At 38.0% G+C, this 21,038-nt stretch overlaps 2 protein-coding genes across 8 annotated transcripts; one reads left to right on the top strand and one right to left on the bottom strand.

Annotated features, from left to right (window-relative positions):
- Positions 1-144: 144 nt before the first annotated feature.
- LOC106078383 (glycoprotein-N-acetylgalactosamine 3-beta-galactosyltransferase 1-like) lies at positions 145-20,460 on the bottom strand. Of its 7 annotated transcripts, none has more exons than XM_056018461.1 (8): positions 20,133-20,457; positions 14,912-15,103; positions 10,667-10,937; positions 8,603-8,774; positions 7,909-8,044; positions 4,781-4,899; positions 3,733-3,991; positions 145-1,809 (listed from the first exon to the last, which is right to left on the bottom strand). In XM_056018461.1, the coding sequence occupies exons 3-8, from the start codon at positions 10,851-10,853 to the stop codon at positions 1,693-1,695; spliced, it is 990 nt and encodes a 329-aa protein (XP_055874436.1). In that variant the 5' UTR covers positions 10,854-10,937; positions 14,912-15,103; positions 20,133-20,457; the 3' UTR covers positions 145-1,692. The 7 variants fall into 7 exon arrangements, with proteins under 7 accessions (XP_055874436.1, XP_055874435.1, XP_055874437.1 ...); XM_056018460.1 differs by having other exon boundaries at positions 14,946-15,103; XM_056018462.1 differs by lacking the exon at positions 14,912-15,103 and having other exon boundaries at positions 20,314-20,460.
- Positions 13,135-18,974, top strand: LOC129926623 (histidine-rich glycoprotein-like). The gene is made up of 2 exons (XM_056031697.1): positions 13,135-14,181; positions 18,927-18,974. Exons 1-2 carry the CDS (start codon positions 13,135-13,137, stop codon positions 18,972-18,974), a joined length of 1,095 nt encoding a protein of 364 aa, XP_055887672.1.
- Positions 20,461-21,038: the final 578 nt, after the last annotated feature.

Below are 21,038 nucleotides of genomic sequence, written 5' to 3'. Positions count from 1 at the left end.
GGGTTTTTTTTCGTTGTTTTACCAATAAGATCACGTGACTAAATGTTGTTTGTTGTGAGAGACCATGAAATTTGTTTTCTTTGTTTATGACAATTTAAAACCTGTTGAACTACTGGATTAATAAAAAAACATTAAAAACATAGGTAGGCAATCCCAAGGATTTTTACTTTGAAAAACTATAATGGTCAAACCAGAGTTTTTCCCATGTGGCCAACGAGCTAGTAATTCTTTTCTCAGCGATATACAAAAACTGTTAAATGCATAGGAAAATCGTTTGAGCAGTACTCGAGATCAGCGTCTGCCTTCCATGATTGTGTGACTTGAATAGAGGTATTTGAAAAAAATATTTATACATTAACAGATACACGTAGATCCAGTGTTCTCATTATCTATGAGGTAGCTTTGAATTCTGTACATATTTTCAGTGCTGGTTTAAGGTAGCTTTGAATTCTGTCAATACTTTCAGTGCTGGTTTAAGGTAGCTTTGAAATCTCTAAATACTTTCAGTGCTGGTTTAAGGTAGCTTTGAAATCTCTAAATACTTTCAGTGCTGGTTTAAGGTAGCTTTGAAATCTCTAAATACTTTCAGTGCTGGTTTAAGGTAGCTTTGAAATCTCTAAATACTTTCAGTGCTGGTTTAAGGTAGCTTTGAAATCTCTAAATACTTTCAGTGCTGGTTTAAGGTAGCTTTGAAATCTCTAAATACTTTCAGTGCTGGTTTAAGGTAGCTTTGAAATCTCTAAATACTTTCAGTGCTGGTTTAAGGTAGCTTTGAAATCTCTAAATACTTTCAGTGCTGGTTTAAGGTAGCTTTGAAATCTCTAAATACTTTCAGTGCTGGTTTAAGGTAGCTTTGAAATCTCTAAATACTTTCAGTGCTGGTTTAAGGTAGCTCTGAAATCTCTAAATACTTTCAGTGCTGGTTTAAGGTAGCTTTGAAATCTCTAAATACTTTCAGTGCTGGTTTAAGGTAGCTTTGAAATCTCTAAATACTTTCAGTGCTGGTTTAAGGTAGCTTTGAAATCTCTAAATACTTTCAGTGCTGGTTTAAGGTAGCTTTGAAATCTCTAAATACTTTCAGTGCTGGTTTAAGGTAGCTTTGAAATCTCTAAATACTTTCAGTGCTGGTTTAAGGTAGCTTTGAAATCTCTAAATACTTTCAGTGCTGGTTTAAGGTAGCTTTGAAATCTCTAAATACTTTCAGTGCTGGTTTAAGGTAGCTTTGAAATCTCTAAATACTTTCAGTGCTGGTTTAAGGTAGCTTTGAAATCTCTAAATACTTTCAGTGCTGGTTTAAGGTAGCTTTGAAATCTCTAAATACTTTCAGTGCTGGTTTAAGGTAGCTTTGAAATCTCTAAATACTTTCAGTGCTGGTTTAAGGTAGCTTTGAAATCTCTAAATACTTTCAGTGCTGGTTTAAGGTAGCTTTGAAATCTCTAAATACTTTCAGTGCTGGTTTAAGGTAGCTTTGAAATCTCTAAATACTTTCAGTGCTGGTTTAAGGTAGCTTTGAAATCTCTAAATACTTTCAGTGCTGGTTTAAGGTAGCTTTGAAATCTCTAAATACTTTCAGTGCTGGTTTAAGGTAGCTTTGAAATCTCTAAATACTTTCAGTGCTGGTTTAAGGTAGCTTTGAAATCTCTAAATACTTTCAGTGCTGGTTTAAGGTAGCTTTGAATTCTGTACACATTTTCAGTGCTGGTTTATCCCGTAGACTTGCAGGTTATAAAGAACAAAGTCAAGTATGTACATCATCTCTGGCTTGGCGTAGTGAAAACTGATGGCGTAGTTGCTGATGCTGTCTTTACCCTGATAATAGAATGGAATAAATACATAAAACACAATTTTATCTTGTCTTATCATTTGTACCCAAATCCTCTTACAAGTTTAAGATTATTTTTTTTTTCATGTTCATTTCCTTTGCAACTTTTCAATACCCAGATTATAATTAAACTCTAGAGTGTTCCTGTTTTGTTTCTAAAATGTTTGACATAGTTTGGGTGTTCAATCAAGTTTAAAGATAATCTCGTTTTATATGTGCGCGATAATCATTGTTTGAAGTAACGTCTGTATTTTATAAGACGAAATCTACTTCGTAGTCCTAACGTCCCGCATGGCATCGGGCAGGGTATGAGTTTTGGACCTTCGAGATGACAGAACGACAGTTCAGAGCGCATACCGTACGATAAGGCAACCATTCTAACGACATCGACATTTAGAATTAAAATCATTGTTTTTTTTTTGCCAGGTAGATAGATATATAGATAGATATATAGATAGATAGATAGATTGATTGATTGATTGATACATAGATAGATAGATAGATAGATAAAAAAAGAAAGTCAACTCTATTTCTATGTTAAAATACTTAGATACATTTCTTCAAATCTAACTAGCCTGTGGATGCCCCTTAGAAACATCTCTTTAAATCTAACTAGCCTGTGGATGCCCCTTAGAAACTTCAAATCTAACTAGCCTGTGGATGCCCCTTAGAAACACCTCTTCAAATCTAACTAGCCTGTGGATGCCCCTTAGAAACATCTCTTCAAATCTAACTAGCCTGTGGATGCCCCTTAGAAACATCTCTTCAAATCTAACCAGCCTGTGGATGCCCCTTAGAAACACCTCTTCAAATCTAACTCGCCTGTGGATGCCCCTTAGAAACATCTCTTCAAATCTAACTCGCCTGTGGATGCCCCTTAGAAACATCTCTTCAAATCTAACTCGCCTGTGGATGCCCCTTAGAAACATCTCTTCAAATCTAACTCGCCTGTGAATGCCCCTTAGAAACATCTCTTCAAATCTAACTCGCCTGTGGATGCCCCTTAGAAACATCTCTTCAAATCTAACTAGCCTGTGGATGCCCCTTAGAAACATCTCTTCAAATCTAACTCGCCTGTGGATGCCCCTTAGAAACATCTCTTCAAATCTAACTAGCCTGTGGATGCCCCTTAGAAACATCTCTTCAAATCTAACTAGCCTGTGGATGCCCCTTAGAAACATCTCTTCAAATCTAACCAGCCTGTGGATGCCCCTTAGAAACACCTCTTCAAATCTAACTAGCCTGTGGATGTCTCTTAGAAACATCTCTTCAAATCTAACTAGCCTGTGGACGCCCCTTAGAAACATCTCTTCAAATCTAACCAGCCTGTGGATGCCCCTTAGAAACATCTCTTCAAATCTAACTAGCCTGTGGATGCCCATATATTCGTTTCAATCCTTCTCAAATCTGAATTAAAACAGCGGTAAACATTCACTAAAGCAACAATAAACAATAGAGACAATCATGGGCGTAGCCGGGGGGGGGGGGGGGTTGGGGTTCAAACCACCCCGAAATGAAATCCCACTGTAGGTACCTCAGAATATGCATTTAGTTGGCTTTCAATACCAGAAACACTGCTTGTCGGCGGGACTCCGCCACGCGCTGGGGGAGCTATCAGCGCTCCCCCAGACCCATTGCTGGCAAGGGCGAGGAGTCTACATTTTTTCACTAACTTCAGGAAGAACCTATTCTAGGGCACAATAAACGTCTTCCAAAAGAATGAAGGGTCAGAATGTAATAGAGATTAATTACGTACACACACACACACACACACACACACATCCATCCATACAAACATATATATATTTTTCGGGGGGGGGGGGGGAGAAAAAAAATCCCCCCCCCCAAACCCCCACCGAAAAAAAAATCCTGGCTACGCCCATGGAGACAATACACTGAGGCTTTCTTACCTTCTTGGCTCCGTTAATATCATATTTGTAATACCAGGGCGGATATGTTCCATTTAAATGAGACTGCATGGAGAGACAGTTGAATCTGTTTCGTCCATGGTCGTCCACTGTATTGACAGTTCGCACGCCAACCACTTTCATACACTTGGACATTCTGTAGTCTTCAAATGACCCGTCCTCGTCACAAAGCTTTTTAGCATAGCCATCTTCGTTGATCTTTCTTAGAGACTCTTTACTCATCACGTAGCCAGAACCTCCGCTTCAAAAATATAGAGCAAATAAGTTCTAAAATTAATATACGGAAACATTGTTAAGTATGTATGGAAGTTGTATATCATTTTTATATCCTTGTTAACTTTTTGAACCAATTTTATTATGGAACTGTGTCGGTTTAAATTGACTCATTGGTTAATTTTTTAATTGAGGCGCGGTGGCTGAGCGGTAAAGCGCTTGGCTTCCGAACCGGGGACCGGGGTTCGAATCCTGGTGAAGACTTCTGAGTGTTAACCGTAGGCCACAGAAACAGATGACCTTTACATCATCTGCCCAATAGACCACAAGGTCAGAAAGGGGAGCCTTACTTACTTACATATTGGTTAGGAACATTACAGAATTGTGTAAAGTTTCAACTTGATCCGACAATGGGTGTGGGAGAAAATTGTTACCAGACAGACAGTGTTGAGTTGATGTAAGCTTTGTAAAAATTAATCAGTTTAGCTCGAGATTCGGACCCAAACAAAAAAAAAAAGTTAAATTGCTTTATAACAATGGGATCTTGTAGAGATAGGTGGCTTAGTTTCCAAACCAAAGTTTGTTCATTCACATCTGTAGGATATTTTCACAATGTGGCACTTTAAAAATGTTTTACTTATTTCGGATGTTCCTTCAGAGTTGAAGATAATTACTTCCTAGTCCAAACCTCCCGCAGGACGACGGGGGATGGGAGCGGGCAGGGTTTGAACCCGGGACCATCGATAAGTCCAAACGACAGTCCAGCGCGCAAACCGCACGACCAGGCAGCCATCTACACGGATGTAGATTAACTCACCTGTAGTATGTAAAATTATAATATATAAAGGTGTGCCCAAAGTAATGAGGTTCGCTGGAGTTTTTGTCAGACAAGAAGTATCTCAGATTTTCTACAATAACATATGTGTCGTCATCAGCCTAAAAAAAAAAGAAAATATAAACTATTTATTTTAGTAAATAAAATACTTCAAATGTATTCTAACTATACGCAAATATATGTCTCTGAAATATGTAAATTACATCTACTCTATTTATACTTCAAATGTATTCTAACTAAACGCAAATATATGCCTCTGAAATATGTGAACTATAGTTGCTCTATTTTAAAATTCCATTTTAGTTCCACATAGTTTAGAAATGTAATTTTCTTAGTCATGTGTGTCTTGTTACGTAAGGACTAACAACAGACTCAGTTGTGTTATATAAAGGCTTGTGGGACACTAGATAATCTCCCCTTCTCAACCCCTTAGTACTTATGCAGTATTTCAGTGCTTGCCAGCTTTTTCTGTGTTTTTTTTTTTTTTTTTTTTGCTATTTTATTTAGGAATTCACAACATAAGCGTTAGAGTCTACATTCTTTACTTAGGAGTTCTCAAACTGTGGGCCGCGACCCCCTAGGGGGTCGAATGACAATTTGCCAGGGGTCGCCTAAGACGATCGAAAATATGGATTGTTATTGTCTATTCTTCTATTGCTGTATCTGTGTGTGTCGGAGGGGGGGGGGGGGCGGTCGCGACAGAGTAGGGGATTGTAAAAAGGGGTCGCCGAGAATAAAAGGTTGAGAACCGCTGCTTTACTTGAATTGAAAGTGCAGAATAAACATTAAAAAAAACACATAAGCTGACAGCCTTAGAAACAAGGGAGATCAATTTTTGTTATTTGTTACTTGTCGCCCAGATCGGCCTATTTTTTGCGCACTTTAACCTACTCTTAATATAGATCCAGCTCTAAGTAGCTAAGACTCCTGGTGAACACATTCATCCAATGAATCAATATCAATTTTGTGTTGTTTTTTTTCTCATATAAACCGAAATAATTAAATTATAGTAAGTACTTTATGTGGGGCCTGGTGGTTGAGTGGCAGAACGCTTGGTTTCCAAACCGATGGGTCTCGAGTTGGAATCTGAAGTGAAGGTTGTTGGTCCTTGTGCTGGCCACATGACACCCTCGTTAACCGTCGACCACAGAAACATGAAGATTACCTCTTATGTCCGCATACTTCGCATGGTCGAAAAGGCGTACTCAATTACCGACTACTACCTACCTACATTCCGGTCCTTTGTTCTCTCTCAAAGACATTTTCATTATCGACAATTACCGGGTAATTTCAAGATTTTCATATCTCGTATCTGAATATTTTATCACATTAAGTAACATTTCAACTCATAAATATTCCAACTCATTATACCAGTGTTGTGTGACCGAGACCAATCGTTATACCAGGCCTCAACACTGACCTGTGACGTCGCAACAGTGGGCATTGAAGACCAATAGCTCGTATCTGAATATTTTATCACATTAAGTAACATTTCATCTCATAAATATTGTAACTCAGTCTACCAGTGTTGTGTGACCGAGACTAATCGTTATACTAGGCCTCAACACTGACCTGTGACGTCGCAACAGTGGGCATTGAAGACCAATAGCTCGTTGCCACGTCACACAGACCTATTAGCTTGGTATGACTCCGTATAACCTACAGCCCGCGGACCACATCCAGCCTGTAACTAGGAGATACCTTGGCCCCTAGAGGCTAAAGACCTAGACCTGCAGTACATAATATAGGCCCAGTGAAACCATTGCATTGCACAGGTTGTGAGGAGGCCCGTGATAAGGGCGTGTCAGGGGTCCAAAGTTTGGACAGTGATTAACTAAACTGTTGTAAGACAATGTTCACTGACTTTTGAATCCATTTGAAATTGTTTCTTGAATGTGTTTCAATGTATTAAATATGTACCATAAAATGAGACACACAGAAGACAGCTCCAGACCTGTTTACTTCAACTAACAAGATCCATACATGATCTATACAAACTTAAAAACAAAAGAAATTTTTAAAAAATTCAGGTAAGGTAGGATTAGGCTTCAAAGATCGAACACTTCAAAAAAAATCACAACCTGTTTCTATCAATCACTTCAATAAACATCACAACCTGTTTCTATCAATCACTTCAATAAACATCACAACCTGTTCCTATCAATCACTTCGATAAACATCACAACCTGTTTTTATCAATCACTTCAATAAACATCACAACCTGTTTCTATCAATCACTTCAATAAACATCACAACCTGTTTCTATCAATCACTTTAATAAACATCACAATCTGTTTCTATCAATCACTTTAATAAACATCACAACCTGTTTCTATCAATCACTTTAATAAACATCACAACCTGTTTCTATCAATCACTTCAATAAACATCACAACCGGTTTCTATCAATCACGTTTTGGCCCGCGCAACTTAAGTAACATAACAAGAAAATTCGAATGTTGCAAGTGAAGTATTTATTAATTACCATTTTCCCAATTTAAATTTTTCATAGAATTGGGTCTCTATAGAAATAATGGAAAAAGCCTCGACTTCTATCGGCGCTTCGATGACGTATTCAGTTTTTTTTCCCCCAATACTGTACATAGACAACGGGCGGCCGCCGAATAAACAGTCGGAAAACCTGTGTTGTTGAAAAAAGCCGTTACGTAATATCCGAAAATTTCCTTAATGAGGAATGTAGTGAAATATTTGATATAGTCTTTCATAATACGAAAACATGTACCTAAATTAAAACCATATTTACAACTAACATCAGTCGATATAAAAAGCTATCTCTCTTTTCTAGGAATTTATTAAACTCACACACTGCTATCAATCGCACTGTGCTATATCAATCATTCTCTGCTATATGAATCCCTCTCAATCAATTGTTGCTGTCAATCACTCACTGCTATCAGTAACTCACTGTTATCAACCAGTCTCTGCTATATCATTCACTCTCTGCTATATCAATCCCTCTGTACTATCAATCATTCTCTGCTGTCAATCAATCACTGCTATCAATCACTCTCTGATATCCACTCTCTTTATATAGTTGCCAAAACTGCTGGACTTCTCAATATTTACAATAATACTGTCCTGTCACTGACCTTCATAAACCAATCGGCATCATTGAAATGATTCTTGTAGATGTACATCCAGGCTTGTGAAGACTTAGCAGTCAAATGAGCTCGCCCTTCTGAGACGTTTAGTCCAATCACTGGGAAAGAACTGTTTTCTTCGGAACTGGACCAAATATAGTGATAACATGCATTACATTTAGAGACTATATTTCTTTCAGACATTCAGGCTTTTAGCTTCCTATGATCCTATCACGTGTCTGAACCATTTAGGTAAAAAAGGGGGGAGAGGGAAGAAGAGGCATTGTGTCAGTGTATCCATGATCGCTTTTTAAATGCATAAAAAAAAAAGTACGACTTGATTTTCAGCTCAGTTCTAAAGCCTCCTCAAAAGACTAATTTGACGTATACCACAATATCTGTCTTGTTTTGTCAGGTACAAGATATAATTGTCCTATACTTCAGCTTGATCAGAGATTGGGTGTAGGAGAAATAACGTGTACAAGGTTTTTACAAGACAGACAGAGCTGATGTAACCTTTGCAAAAATGCATTAGATTTAGTGCCTTTATATTTTTCAGACTTTTATTCAAAAAGCAATAACCTAACAGAGAATACAAATAAAGGCAATAAATAGATAGAACCAACTATGCCGCTAGTCTCGAGAAGCTGCATAAGATTTCATTATCCATTTTTAAATAGACTTTCAAGAAGTTATTTCTCACCTGAAAAATAAAAGCTTGTTACACCTGGGACCCCAAGTTTCCTTTACAGCTTTAGCTTTGGTGTTGAGATTAGTTGGGGTCGTCATGACCCAGACCAAAAGTCGAACTTTCTCTTTTAGTTTCTTGGCGATTGTGTCATTAAATTGGTGTTCTGTAGATGTAGATCTAGATGCTGCGGAGATAACAGCAAAAACTAGTTTCAGATTCAGGACCGTCAGATACGCTATGTAAAGATTAGTAGACAAATCTAGCCTATTCTGAAAAATGTGTGACTAAACTATAGTTGAATCTAATTCTCCAGTTAACACTACCTCTAGTCAACTCTAACTCTAGTCAACTCTGACTCTCTAGTCAAATCTGACTCTAGCCAACTCTGACTGTAGTTAACTCTGACTTACTCTAGCCAACTCTGAATTACTCTAGCCAACTCTGACTTACTCTAGCCAACTCTGACTAACTCCAGCCAACTCTAACTCTAGTCAACTCTGACTCTCAAGTCAACTCTGACTCACTCCAGCCAACTCTGACTAACTCCAGCCAACTCTAACTCTAGTCAACTCTAACTCTAGCCAATTCTGACTGTAGTTAACTCTGACTTATTCTAGCCAACTCTGACTAACTCTAGCCAACTCTGACTTATTCTAGCCAACTCTGACTTACTCTAGCCAACTCTGACTTACTCTAGCCAACTCTGACTTACTCTAGCCAACTCTGACTTACTCTAGCCAACTCTGACTAACTCTAGCCAACTCTGACTTACTCTAGCCAACTCTGACTAACTCTAGCCAACTCTTGCCAACTCTGAATTACTCTAGCCAACTCTGACTAACTCTAGCCAACTCTGACTTACTCTAGCCAACTCTGACTTACTCTAGCCAACTCTGATTTACTCTAGCCAACTCTGACTTACTCTAGCCAACTCTGACTTACTCTAGCCAACTCTGACTTACTCTAGCCAACTCTGACTTACTCTAGCCAACTCTGACTAACTCTAGCCAACTCTTGCCAACTCTGAATTACTCTAGCCAACTCTGACTTACTCTAGCCAACTCTGACTAACTCTAGCCAACTCTGACTTACTCTAGCCAACTCTGACTTACTCTAGCCAACTCTGACTTACTCTAGCCAACTCTGACTTACTCTAGCCAACTCTGACTTAATCTAGCCAACTCTGACTAACTCTAGCCAACTCTAGCCAACTCTGACTTACTCTAGCCAACTCTGACTTACTCTAACCAACTCTGACTTACTCTAGCCCACTTTTGCCAACTCTGACTTACTCTAGCCAACTCTGACTTACTCTAGCCCAATTTTGCCAACTCTGACTTACTCTAGCCCACTTTTGCCAACTCTGACTTACTCTAGCCAACTCTGACTAACTCTAGCCAACTCTGACTTACTCTAGCCAACTCTGATTTACTCTAGCCAACTCTAGCCAACTCTAGCCAACTCTGACTTACTCTAGCCAACTCTGACTTACTCTAGCCAACTCTGACTTACTCTAGCTAACTCTGACTTAATCTAGCCAACTCTGACTAACTCTAGCCAACTCTAGCCAACTCTGACTTACTCTAGCCAACTCTGACTTACTCTAACCAACTCTGACTTACTCTAGCCCAATTTTGCCAACTCTGACTTACTCTAGCCCACTTTTGCCAACTCTGACTTACTCTAGCCAACTCTGACTAACTCTAGCCAACTCTGACTTACTCTAGCCAACTCTAGCCAACTCTGACTTACTCTAGCCACTCTGACTTACTCTAGCCAACTCTAACTAACTCTAGCCAACTCTTGCCAACTCTGACTTACTCTAGCCAACTCTGACTAACTCTAGCCAACTCTTGCCAACTCTGACTTACTCTAGCCAACTCTGACTTACTCTAGCCAACTCTAACTGTAGTTAACTCTGACTAACTCTGCCAACTCTGACAAACTTTAACCAACTCTGACTAACTCTGCCAACTCTGACTAACTCTAGTCAACTCTGACTAACTCTAGTCAACTCTGGTTGTCTCTATTCAGTATAAAAACAAATAAATTAACATACTTTAATGATCAACCTACATTTGTTTCGGGTTTGATTCGTGTGTAGATCCAAATTTTCATTCCTATTCATGCGTATGACGCCATGTGGGCTGGCATAGAGTACGATAAAGTAAACAATAGCCACAAAGTAGACCAAGACAAGAAATATCTGACCAATGGGAGCTAGCCTTCTAAGTCTTGTCCAAAGTATACGAATGGATCTCATGATTGTACAATGTAAGAGAACATCCAGAAATGACGTCCACTGTGGTGTCAACGAAAATCTTCAGAAGTTTGATTTTGCGGAAATCTACAATATTCAAAATAAAAATAATAAAAAATAATAATAATAACAATAAAAAAATTAATTATATTTTTTTTTGCTGGCAGATTGTCCTAAAACATTTATCTTATCTTATCTTATATAATACAGACGTTATTTCAAAAAAGAAGATGATTACGTCCTACGCGTCATGCATTTAGTCATGCATATTAACCAATGACTTAAATTCTGCCAAGTCACTGGTTTTCCTGGCTAGCTCAGGCAACCCATTCCATGCTCTAATAGCACTAAGGAAGAAGGAGCATTTGTACAAATTTGTCCTAGCATATGGGACGAGGAATGTTATGTATGAGCCGTCATGTTTTATTAGTTCTGATGGTATGGTATCACCTTTGGGGTAACAACCATGGCGCAAAGGGGTTCATCACCCCCTGGCACAAGACATTGTCATTGTCCCAAACGGCTCTTGTGAGGGTAAAAAAAAAGTATTGGATGAAAAAATAATAAATGTTTCCAATCCTTACATTATTATTTGTTAATCAGTGTATATCAATGATGCTCAACCTCACTTGGACGGCGGGCCATTTTAATATCCGACACTCAAGTCGCGGGCCATATGAAGAAAAAGTGAAAAAAAAAAAGAGAATTATACAATAAACCAATTTTTATTAGAAACCCGTGAATCTATTATTTACATTCATGAGAAGTTTATCCTAACCTACTTTTAAATATCCGGCTGTATAGTTGAGACGCAAAGTTGAAGAACTGAATAGAATTCTAGATGTTCGTCTAAAAGACGACACGATTACGTAGCATCGGTGTCGCACGATTCATCACTGAAAATGTTTGTCTCACTAATAAGTACAATTAATTACTGGGAGCAGATGAAGAAAACTGTCCAGAACCGAGTTCAGTGGAAAGGTTGCGGCCCTAGTGTCTTCTGGGAGTGCACAGGATTTTAAGTCAGTAAGTCAATTATTGTGATCATCCACAGCACTTGTTTTCGGAGATTTCGAAAAGTTTATGCAAGAAAGACGGAGTAGAAATCAATAGTCTACATCACTTGAAATGTATCGAGTAAGGATGTCTAGTTTGTAAGTCTATCAGTTCCAGTTGTAGCTCTGCCTGGGCAATTGACACATTAGCAGCAGATGGATTTTAGAAACGACGAATATTGTTCAATCTGAACACGATCATCATCACATTGTTCATAAATTTTGTTGGTGAATAATTCAGCGAGACCACAGAGGCTCGGTTCCATTTGACTTCTAAAAACTATTGCTGTCAACTATAGTTTCGGCACTATCAGTAGTCACTCCCACTAATTTCTCCAAGGGAAAAAAGATTCTCTGTGATGGTTGAAACTTTTTAGTCAGTGCTTCGCCACTGGCGATCCATACATGCTCCGAATTTTCTGATTTCAAAACCGTTGTTTTTATCACGAATAAATACCAAAATTTTGAGTGGTATCAGATATGTCGGTAGACTCGTCAGCGGCGACAGAAAATAGACATACATCCGACCTATTTTCTTCAATTTTAGGTAAATATTCTCATCAATCCGCCACTCTAGGTGTAATCTATCGCGTCTCAAACCAAGAATGTTGCCTTATTTGTTTGATTTCCTAAAGCTCTTTAATGTTAAGTTCATTAAACAGAGCCACTCTTTCTTTGTAAAACAAATATGTTGGCTTACTATCGATACCAATCCATTTACTCTACGTAGGGAAAGATATTTTTTAAACTTTTTTTTTTGACAATGGATTTTCTACACTTTGTGCCGACGTTTTGGCGGACCAGATAGAACCACGTCGCGGACCAATGTGGCCCGCGGGCCGTATATTGGGCATCACTGGTGTATATGGTTATGCCTGCGCTGGATGTGGCAAAATGCAGGTCGCAGTTAGGGCTGTTTATCCACGGGGAATACTGCATTCCTCATTAAGTCTATGACTCCGTAATGACGCTCACAGTGTTGATTTGACCCGGCCATAGTGTGCGTGATCAACGCTGGCAACGAAGCACTATTTCGCTCTTCAAAATGGAAAAAAAAATATTAATTACGTCCAGATGTGAAAAAAAAATAATTCCGGAGTCAAAGAGTTAATCTTTGGACTCAAAAACACGCCTTATTATTATTGTATATTTATTTTTCTTATGGTATATTTATCAAAAGAACAAACTAAAAAAAAAAAAGCTTTTTATTGTAGTATATGTATAATGAAATGGCAGAGAAAAAAATCAAGGCAACCGACTCAAGCTTCCACGGGACTAACCTGCCCAGTGTGCAGCCAAATATTATGGACTCTCATAGGTTTCACCAGCCAGATATTATGGACTCTCATAGGTTTCACCAGCCAGATATTATGGACTCTCATAGGTTTCACCAGCCAGATATTATGGACTCTCATAGGTTTCACCAGCCAGATATTATGGACTCTCATAGGTTTCACCAGCCAGATATTATGGACTCTCATAGGTTTCACCAGCCAGATATTATGGACTCTCATAGGATTCACCAGCCAGATATTATGGACTCTCATAGGTTTCACCAGCCAGATATTATGGACTCTCATAGGATTCACCAGCCAGATATTATGGACTCTCATAGGTCTCACCAGCCAGATATTATGGACTCTCATAGGTTTCACCAGCCAGATATTATGGACTCTCATAGGTTTCACCAGCCAGATATTATGGACTCTCATAGGTTTCACCAGCCAGATATTATGGACTCTCATAGGTTTCACCAGCCAGATATTATGGCCTCTCATAGGTTTCACCAGCCAGATATTATGGACTCTCATAGGTTTCACCAGCCAGATATTATGGACTCTCAAAGGTTTCACCAGCCAGATATTATGCACTCTCATAGGTTTCACCAGCCAGATATTATGGACTCTCATAGGTTTCACCAGCCAGATATTATGGACTCTCATAGGTTTCACCAGCCAGATATTATGGACTCTCATAGGTCTCACCAGCCAGATATTATGGACTCTCATAGGTCTCACCAGCCAGATATTATGGACTCTCATAGGTTTCACCAACCAGATATTATGGACTCTCATAGGTTTCACCAGCCAGATATTATGGACTCTCATAGGTTTCACCAGCCAGATATTATGGACTCTCATAGGTTTCACCAGCCAGATATTATGGACTCTCATAGGTTTCACCAGCCAGATATTATGGACTCTCATAGGTTTCACCAGCCAGATATTATGGACTCTCATAGGTTTCACCAGCCAGATAAGAAAAATAAAACTAAAGTTCCCTTTTCAGACCTTGCGATCTATAGAGCAAATGATATTTCGATCATCTATTTCTTCAGCCAGCACAACGACAAGACACCTTTACCAAAACACCCCAACTAAAGTCAGGTACCCATCAGAGTGGACACATCAACTGCACGGAGCCGGGAAAACTGCGGCTGATATTCTGACCAAAGCTAATACCCAGCCGTTAATCTATTCTTTATGAAACGAACGACAACGGTTCACTTTTAACTCTGTCTCTGCGTAATTATTTTCCGCGTTCAGAAGGAATTTTCATTTTTATCATTTGTATTTCACTAGTCTGTTAGGGTTAAACCGTCAATAACGTTTTTCTTTAATCAGAAAATGTTATAATTGGTAGAGATAGATGCGTGCCCAATTTATAGAACACAGATTAAAGTTTATAGAAACCCAAAAATTAGGTTAATTTAATGTTGTCAAAGCAACGATGGTATCGTCAATCAGGAGAGAAAGTTAGATTTTTTTTGTATGTTGGACATTTACCAGCGGTATACAGCGTTTCTCAAACTATGGAACGCGACTCCTTTGGGGCGTAGAAAATTTTTCCATATGCTGCCTGCGGTAATCTCTTATTCCCCCTGGTAGGCTGGAAGTAATCGAAAAAGACCACTTTCTCTATATTTGTTTTACACGACATAATATGAAAACCATTGTATGGGCATTATCGATACGCACACACACAAAAAAATAAACTTAAAAATACCAATTGTATTGACTGAGTTGAAGCCGTAACCTACTAGGAAGGATCAGTCCCACGTGTGGAGAAGCGATTGTGTAGAGATTATATTCTGTTTTCAGTGCAGTAAAATCAAATGTGAGATGAAACTGCTTGAACTTAATCTATAGACCGACCGACTTTATCTATTCAGCTCTGGTTGGTATGAATGACGCTATCCTTTAACAAGAACAGCAAAAAAATGATTAAAAGAATGGTAGATTAAAATTCTTCAAAAAAATATTGAACTGTGCAATGTGTGTCAGTCACAAGTCCTACGATTAGATAACACTTTTTTTATAATAATAATTTAATAATAATAATAATTTTATTTATAAAGCGCTGTTAACAAACAAAATGTAGGCTCAAGGCGCTGTAATAACAATACAAACACAGACACGACAGCTAAAATGACAGTTAATCTAAAAAAGTTTTAAACAGATAGGTCTTAGTGCTCTTCTTAAAAGTGGTGTAGCATAATGTCTGTCTGAGATCAATGGGGAGTGAGTTCCAAGCCTTTGGTCCGTGAACTGAAAAAGCCCGCAGACCGTAGCTTTTGAGGGAGAAACGTGGCACTACTAAAAGCGTTGAGTCCATTGAGCGCAGGGCTCTCCGGGGGACATTTGGAGTAATCAGTTCCCTAAGGTACAAGGGCATCTCGTTGTTATATATACACTGACAAAGTGTAGTGATTATAGACAAATCATGGTTAAAAATTCAAAAGCCAAACTGTAAGTTAAAAAAAATATTTTATTTCATACTGAAACTTTGCACCTTATACAGGGGCGGACTGGCTATATGGGCATTTGGGCAAATGCCCGGTGGGCCAGTACCCAAATGGGCCGGTAGGGCCACCGAAATGGCCTGATCGAAGTCACTATGGCACATATCAAGTTGTCAAAGGTTTTATAATATTCTTATTATGTAATTATTATTATTTTTAAAAAAGGCCCTTTGAGCGTCGTGTTTAAAAAAAATCTTTCACAGACATTACAGTGTAATACTCTTTTAATCAAACACATTTTCCGAAAATAAAATGTAGAATGTAGACAGTGCTACCAGAGAATGTAGACAGTGCTACCAGTAGGTTTCATCGTTTTAGGGCCTACATAATTGCTGATTTAAAAAGTCGCTATATTGCTTATTATACTATATAGAGTTCACTGTAGGCATGCATAGCGATACAATATCAAACTTAATGATTTTTAAGGACCGATACACCTAGACATGGATGCCCATCACACGATAGACAATTTGTGGGCCGAATTTTATTGAAATGCCCGGGCCGATTTTGACACCCAGTCCACCCCTGACCTAATAAGTAGTTTGAACTTTGCTTTAATAGCAGCATCAATTTCATGGGTTTACAATAATTTTTTTTTACAGAGCTTATATCAACTCACTCTGTCTGCTTTTCTGATTGGTTAAAAGGGTTGTTCACGTGATTTCTCCCACACCCTTGGATCAAGCTGACATTTTGCACAATGGACCTCATTCACCAATCGTAAGCAAACAACATTTAGCCACGTGATAATATTGATAAAACAATCAAAATGACGTATCACGTGACAGCCTTTATGGATTGCGTAATTTGTATAAAAGAGATAGAGAACCACGTGCGCAAAAATGTTGTGTGTTTACGATTGTTGAATGAGGTCCATTATTTCTTTTTACCTGCCAAGACACAAAAATTAAAAAAAAAAATTACCAATTAATTAACTATTGGCAGTTAATTATTGTGTTTGGTATCTGTTACGTGCGCATCTTAGTGTAAATATGGAATGGTGCGAATGCGTGTTGAAAGGGGGGGGGGACAAAAACGGAATAGAAACTAAATAGTGTTTATAGTGTTTATAGTGTTTATAAGTGTTCATAAATGTTTATAGTGTTTATAAGTGTTTATAAGTGTTTATAGTGTTTGTAAGTGTTTATAGTGTTTATAGTGTTTATAGTATTTATAGCGTTTATAGTGTTTATAGTTTTTATAGCGTTTATAGTGTTTATAGAGTTTATAGTGTTTATAGTGTTTATAGCGTTTATAACGTTTATAGCGTTGATAGTGTTTATAGAGTTTATAGTGTTTATAGCGTTTATAGTGTTTATAGTGTTTATAGCGTTTATAGTGATTATAGTGTTTATAGAGTTTATAGTGTTTATAGTGTTTAGAGTGTTTATAGTGTTCACGAAGATTAAATCAATTATAATCTATGACGTTGACGTTTTGGGTTCATGTATTGTTAAAAGAGTCTCTTTATATAACAAAACGTAACAGTATCTCGAACAAGGGAAAGAAATTCTACTTGACTGATAAAGTGGTACTAAGTTGAATTAGTCCACTTATGCTCCTTCTTCCCTAGTGCTATTAGAGCATGGAATGGGTTGCCTTAGCCAGCCAGGAAAACCAGTGACTTGGCAGAATTTAAGTCATTGGTTAATATGCATGACTAAATGCATGACGCGTAGGACGTAATCATCTTCTGTTCTTTTTTTGAAGTAACGTCTGTATTATATAAGATAAGATAGATAATATACTTTGTGTATGCACATTTAGACTAAATCTATTTGTTGTGAATTTTATTTGATTTTTAGAAGCAGCAGCTTTTGAGATAGATGCTTTTGAGATAGATGCTTTTGAGATAGACGGATGCTAACTATTTAGCTGATAGGCTAAATAAAGATTTCGTGGTGGCATCAAGTATTACAAACAAAACTTAGCAGACGTTGAAACATAGCGGGTGGGGCGATCGCCACGGGACCCGCGCCTGAGGGGGGCCCTGCAATAGAAGATTCTCTTCGAAATAGCTGCTAGATGTACAGGTAATCTGTTACTTCTGTTTCATAATTCAAGATTTTCAATCCCTAGAAGAGGAGATTTAAAAAAAAAAAACTCGTCCTTTGCTAAGAGTTTCCCAAAGTTTGGGAAAACTAGGAGTTCGAATAAAGGTAACTAGATTAACTCACATGGTTCATCAAATCAAATGATTGAATCGATTCATCAAATCAAATGATTCATCAGATCAAATTATTATAATGATTCATCCAATCAAAAGATTCGAACGAGTCATCAAATCAAATGATTCAAATGATTCATCATGGTGTAAAATACGATGCAATAAAACGATGTATGTTTTTAAGTAATATATTTATAGTAAAAAGTTGTCAAACTTAACATTTTGAATACTTTAGTTTATGCACAGTTATCTGCTATTTGTTTATCTATTTGATCTCTAGTCCGTTACTACAATCCCAAATAAGTGAATAAAAATTGCACATTTTAAATAATTTATAGTTTATCAATACTTCCGCCTTCGGTACACGAGATATACCATAAAGCTAACTCTCTAAGGAGTTACCTCCCTTTGAACACGATATCCAATTATTTTGATTTTTAGAATTAAAAAATAACTAAAAGCTTGAAACCTACCTGAGTGATGTAGGAAAATTATTTAACTATTTACTAGGGATGGCCTTTGAGTGAATGACCCATATAAAAAAAAAAAGATGACATAACCGTACTAGACAATGTAGAAACATCTGTTATCAATATTTTTTTCTCTGCATCTGTCGCAGATGAAGTCTACAGAGGTCTGATTTTTTAAATATTTTTGTCGCCTTCTCTCTATATTTATTTGTAGTACACAACTCGACAGTAAATAGTAAGAAAGAATATCGATTCCCATATACCAATAAAACGTAAGCAAATACAAAGATAACTGCCTGGAGGTGTGTGGTATGCGCTTCGGAATGTCCCTATGATGGTACCGAGTTTGAACCGTGCTACTTATCTTATTCATGATAGACCACTTAAGCAGTCTAAAACCTCTAAATACCTAGATGTTATAGTAAATGAAAAGTTATCATGGAACCCCCCCATATTGATGACCGATGTTTTAATGGGGATCCGTTCACTAAGAGATTGGTTGACAATTAACTGACTTGTGGCATCCGTTTAGGCCAAATTTATGTATTTTGTCAGGGACTTGTCTATGTTTGTCTTGTCTAGTATCCTAAAGAGGTAGTCGTGGTCCACTCTGTCAAAGGCTTTTTCTGAGTCTATGGTCATGAGGGCTGCCTTCAAATCTTTGTCTTTGCAGTAGTAAATGACGTCTCGTATATAGTGGTTAAGTTCGTCAATATTTCTGCTGCAGTGTTGGTCATGTCCTATCAGAAGGGGGGATTAGGGGGTTTTATTCTAAGGAAAATCATTTTGGTCAGCAGCTTGTAGTCTGTGTTTAACAGGGAGATCGGTCTGAAGTCATTGGGTGTGGTGTTGTCTTCGGGGGGTTTTTTTTTTGGTTGTAAAATAATGTATGCGAGATTAAAATCAGTGGGCGTCTGTCCTGTTTCTACCATGTCTTTGTAAAGTGTTAGTAGTAGGGGCCCTATCTGTGGGCGTCTGTCCTGTTTCTACCATGTCTTTGTAAAGTGTTAGTAGTAGGGGCCCTATCTGTGGGCGTCTGTCCTGTTTCTAGCATGTCTTTGTAAAGTGTTAGTAGTAGGGGCCCTATCTGTGGGCGTCTGTCCTGTTTCTAGCATGTCTTTGTAAAGTGTTAGTAGTAGGGGCCCTATCTGTGGGCGTCTGTCCTGTTTCTAGCATGTCTTTGTAAAGTGTTAGTAGTAGGGGCCCTATCTGTGGGCGCCTGTCCTGTTTCTACCATGTCTTTGTAAAATGTTAGTAGTAGGGGCCCTACCTGTGGGCGTCTGTCCTGTTTCTAGCATGTCTTTGTAAAGTGTTAGTAGTATGGGCCCTATCTGTGGGCGTCTGTCCTGTTTCTAGCATGTCTTTGTAAAGTGTTAGTAGTAGGGGCCCTATCTGTGGGCGTCTGTCCTGTTTCTAGCATGTCTTTGTAAAGTGTTAGTAGTAGGGGCCCTATCTGTGGGCGCCTGTCCTGTTTCTACCATGTCTTTGTAAAGTGTTAGTAGTAGGGGCCCTATCTGTGGGCGTCTGTCCTGTTTCTAGCATGTCTTTGTAAAGTGTTAGTAGTAGGGGCCCTATCTGTGGGCGTCTGTCCTGTTTCTAGCATGTCTTTGTAAAGTGTTAGTAGTAGGGGCCCTATCTGTGGGCGCCTGTCCTGTTTCTACCATGTCTTTGTAAAGTGTTAGTAGTAGGGGCCCTACCTGTGGGCGCCTGTCCTGTTTCTACCATGTCTTTGTAAAGTGTTAGTAGTAGGGGCTGTAAGGGAACTCGGGTGAGTTCTTTACCACTTACATATGGCTCGATAATCTAGGGTATGATTCTCAATTACACTTGTCAATACTTGCTTACTCAAATACGAACACTTTGTATACATCAACTCTAACTCCTTATATTCATGAATATCGATAATACTTTAATACTTAATAAAGCACACAATTATATCACTCTTATGAAATACACAAAACACCAGCACCCTACTCAGACCAGGTCAGCTCTCCAACTGCTTGACTGACCTCTAGAAACCTAATTGTCCCCCCTTGAAAATCCCGTGATAAAAACAATTCACACACCAACTAATAAAATAAACAAACACACACACAATCTCACATCTTACACACCCACTTGACATCTCCCCCTTACTTCCCCTAGATTTTCCCAGAAAATCTAAGTCTATATTATGTACACTGTAAAAAAAATTATTAATGACATTGTTGAAGTACAACATGGTTAAAAAAAATACTACTCAAAAATACACAGTACATCTTATTATGTTTACATAAGTAATTAATTGCAATTCAACAAATTACATCCATGAGTTTAAGTATGAAATAATGAATACAATACTGCTATGCATCAACATTAATAAAATACATGAATTATCTTTCCATTACCAAAAAAACAAGTTCATCAATAATAATGCATATGAAATAATTAAACTAATAATATAACTAAACTAATCTTCATCTGTTCCACTTGTCCAGTTCCTTCCCTTGTGACGTCAGATTACAATGTACTGTTTATTGTTTGTAAATATCGAGCTTAAGACTTGATTTCCGATGCTTCTCAATACTGGATGAGACGACGCGTCTTGTGCAAAGTACCATTAAAACACAAAGAGATGAATAGTTCAGTCCATATCATTTAGCAAATAATAATAATAGTAGTAGTAGTAATAGTAGTAACTTCTCTGACGAGACG

Source organism: Biomphalaria glabrata, chromosome 1 (assembly GCF_947242115.1).
Source record: "Biomphalaria glabrata chromosome 1, xgBioGlab47.1, whole genome shotgun sequence".
Lineage (NCBI taxonomy): Eukaryota > Metazoa > Mollusca > Gastropoda > Planorbidae > Biomphalaria > Biomphalaria glabrata.
The sequence above is the reverse complement of the archived record's forward strand: the minus strand, read 5'-3'. Positions and strand labels throughout refer to the sequence as shown.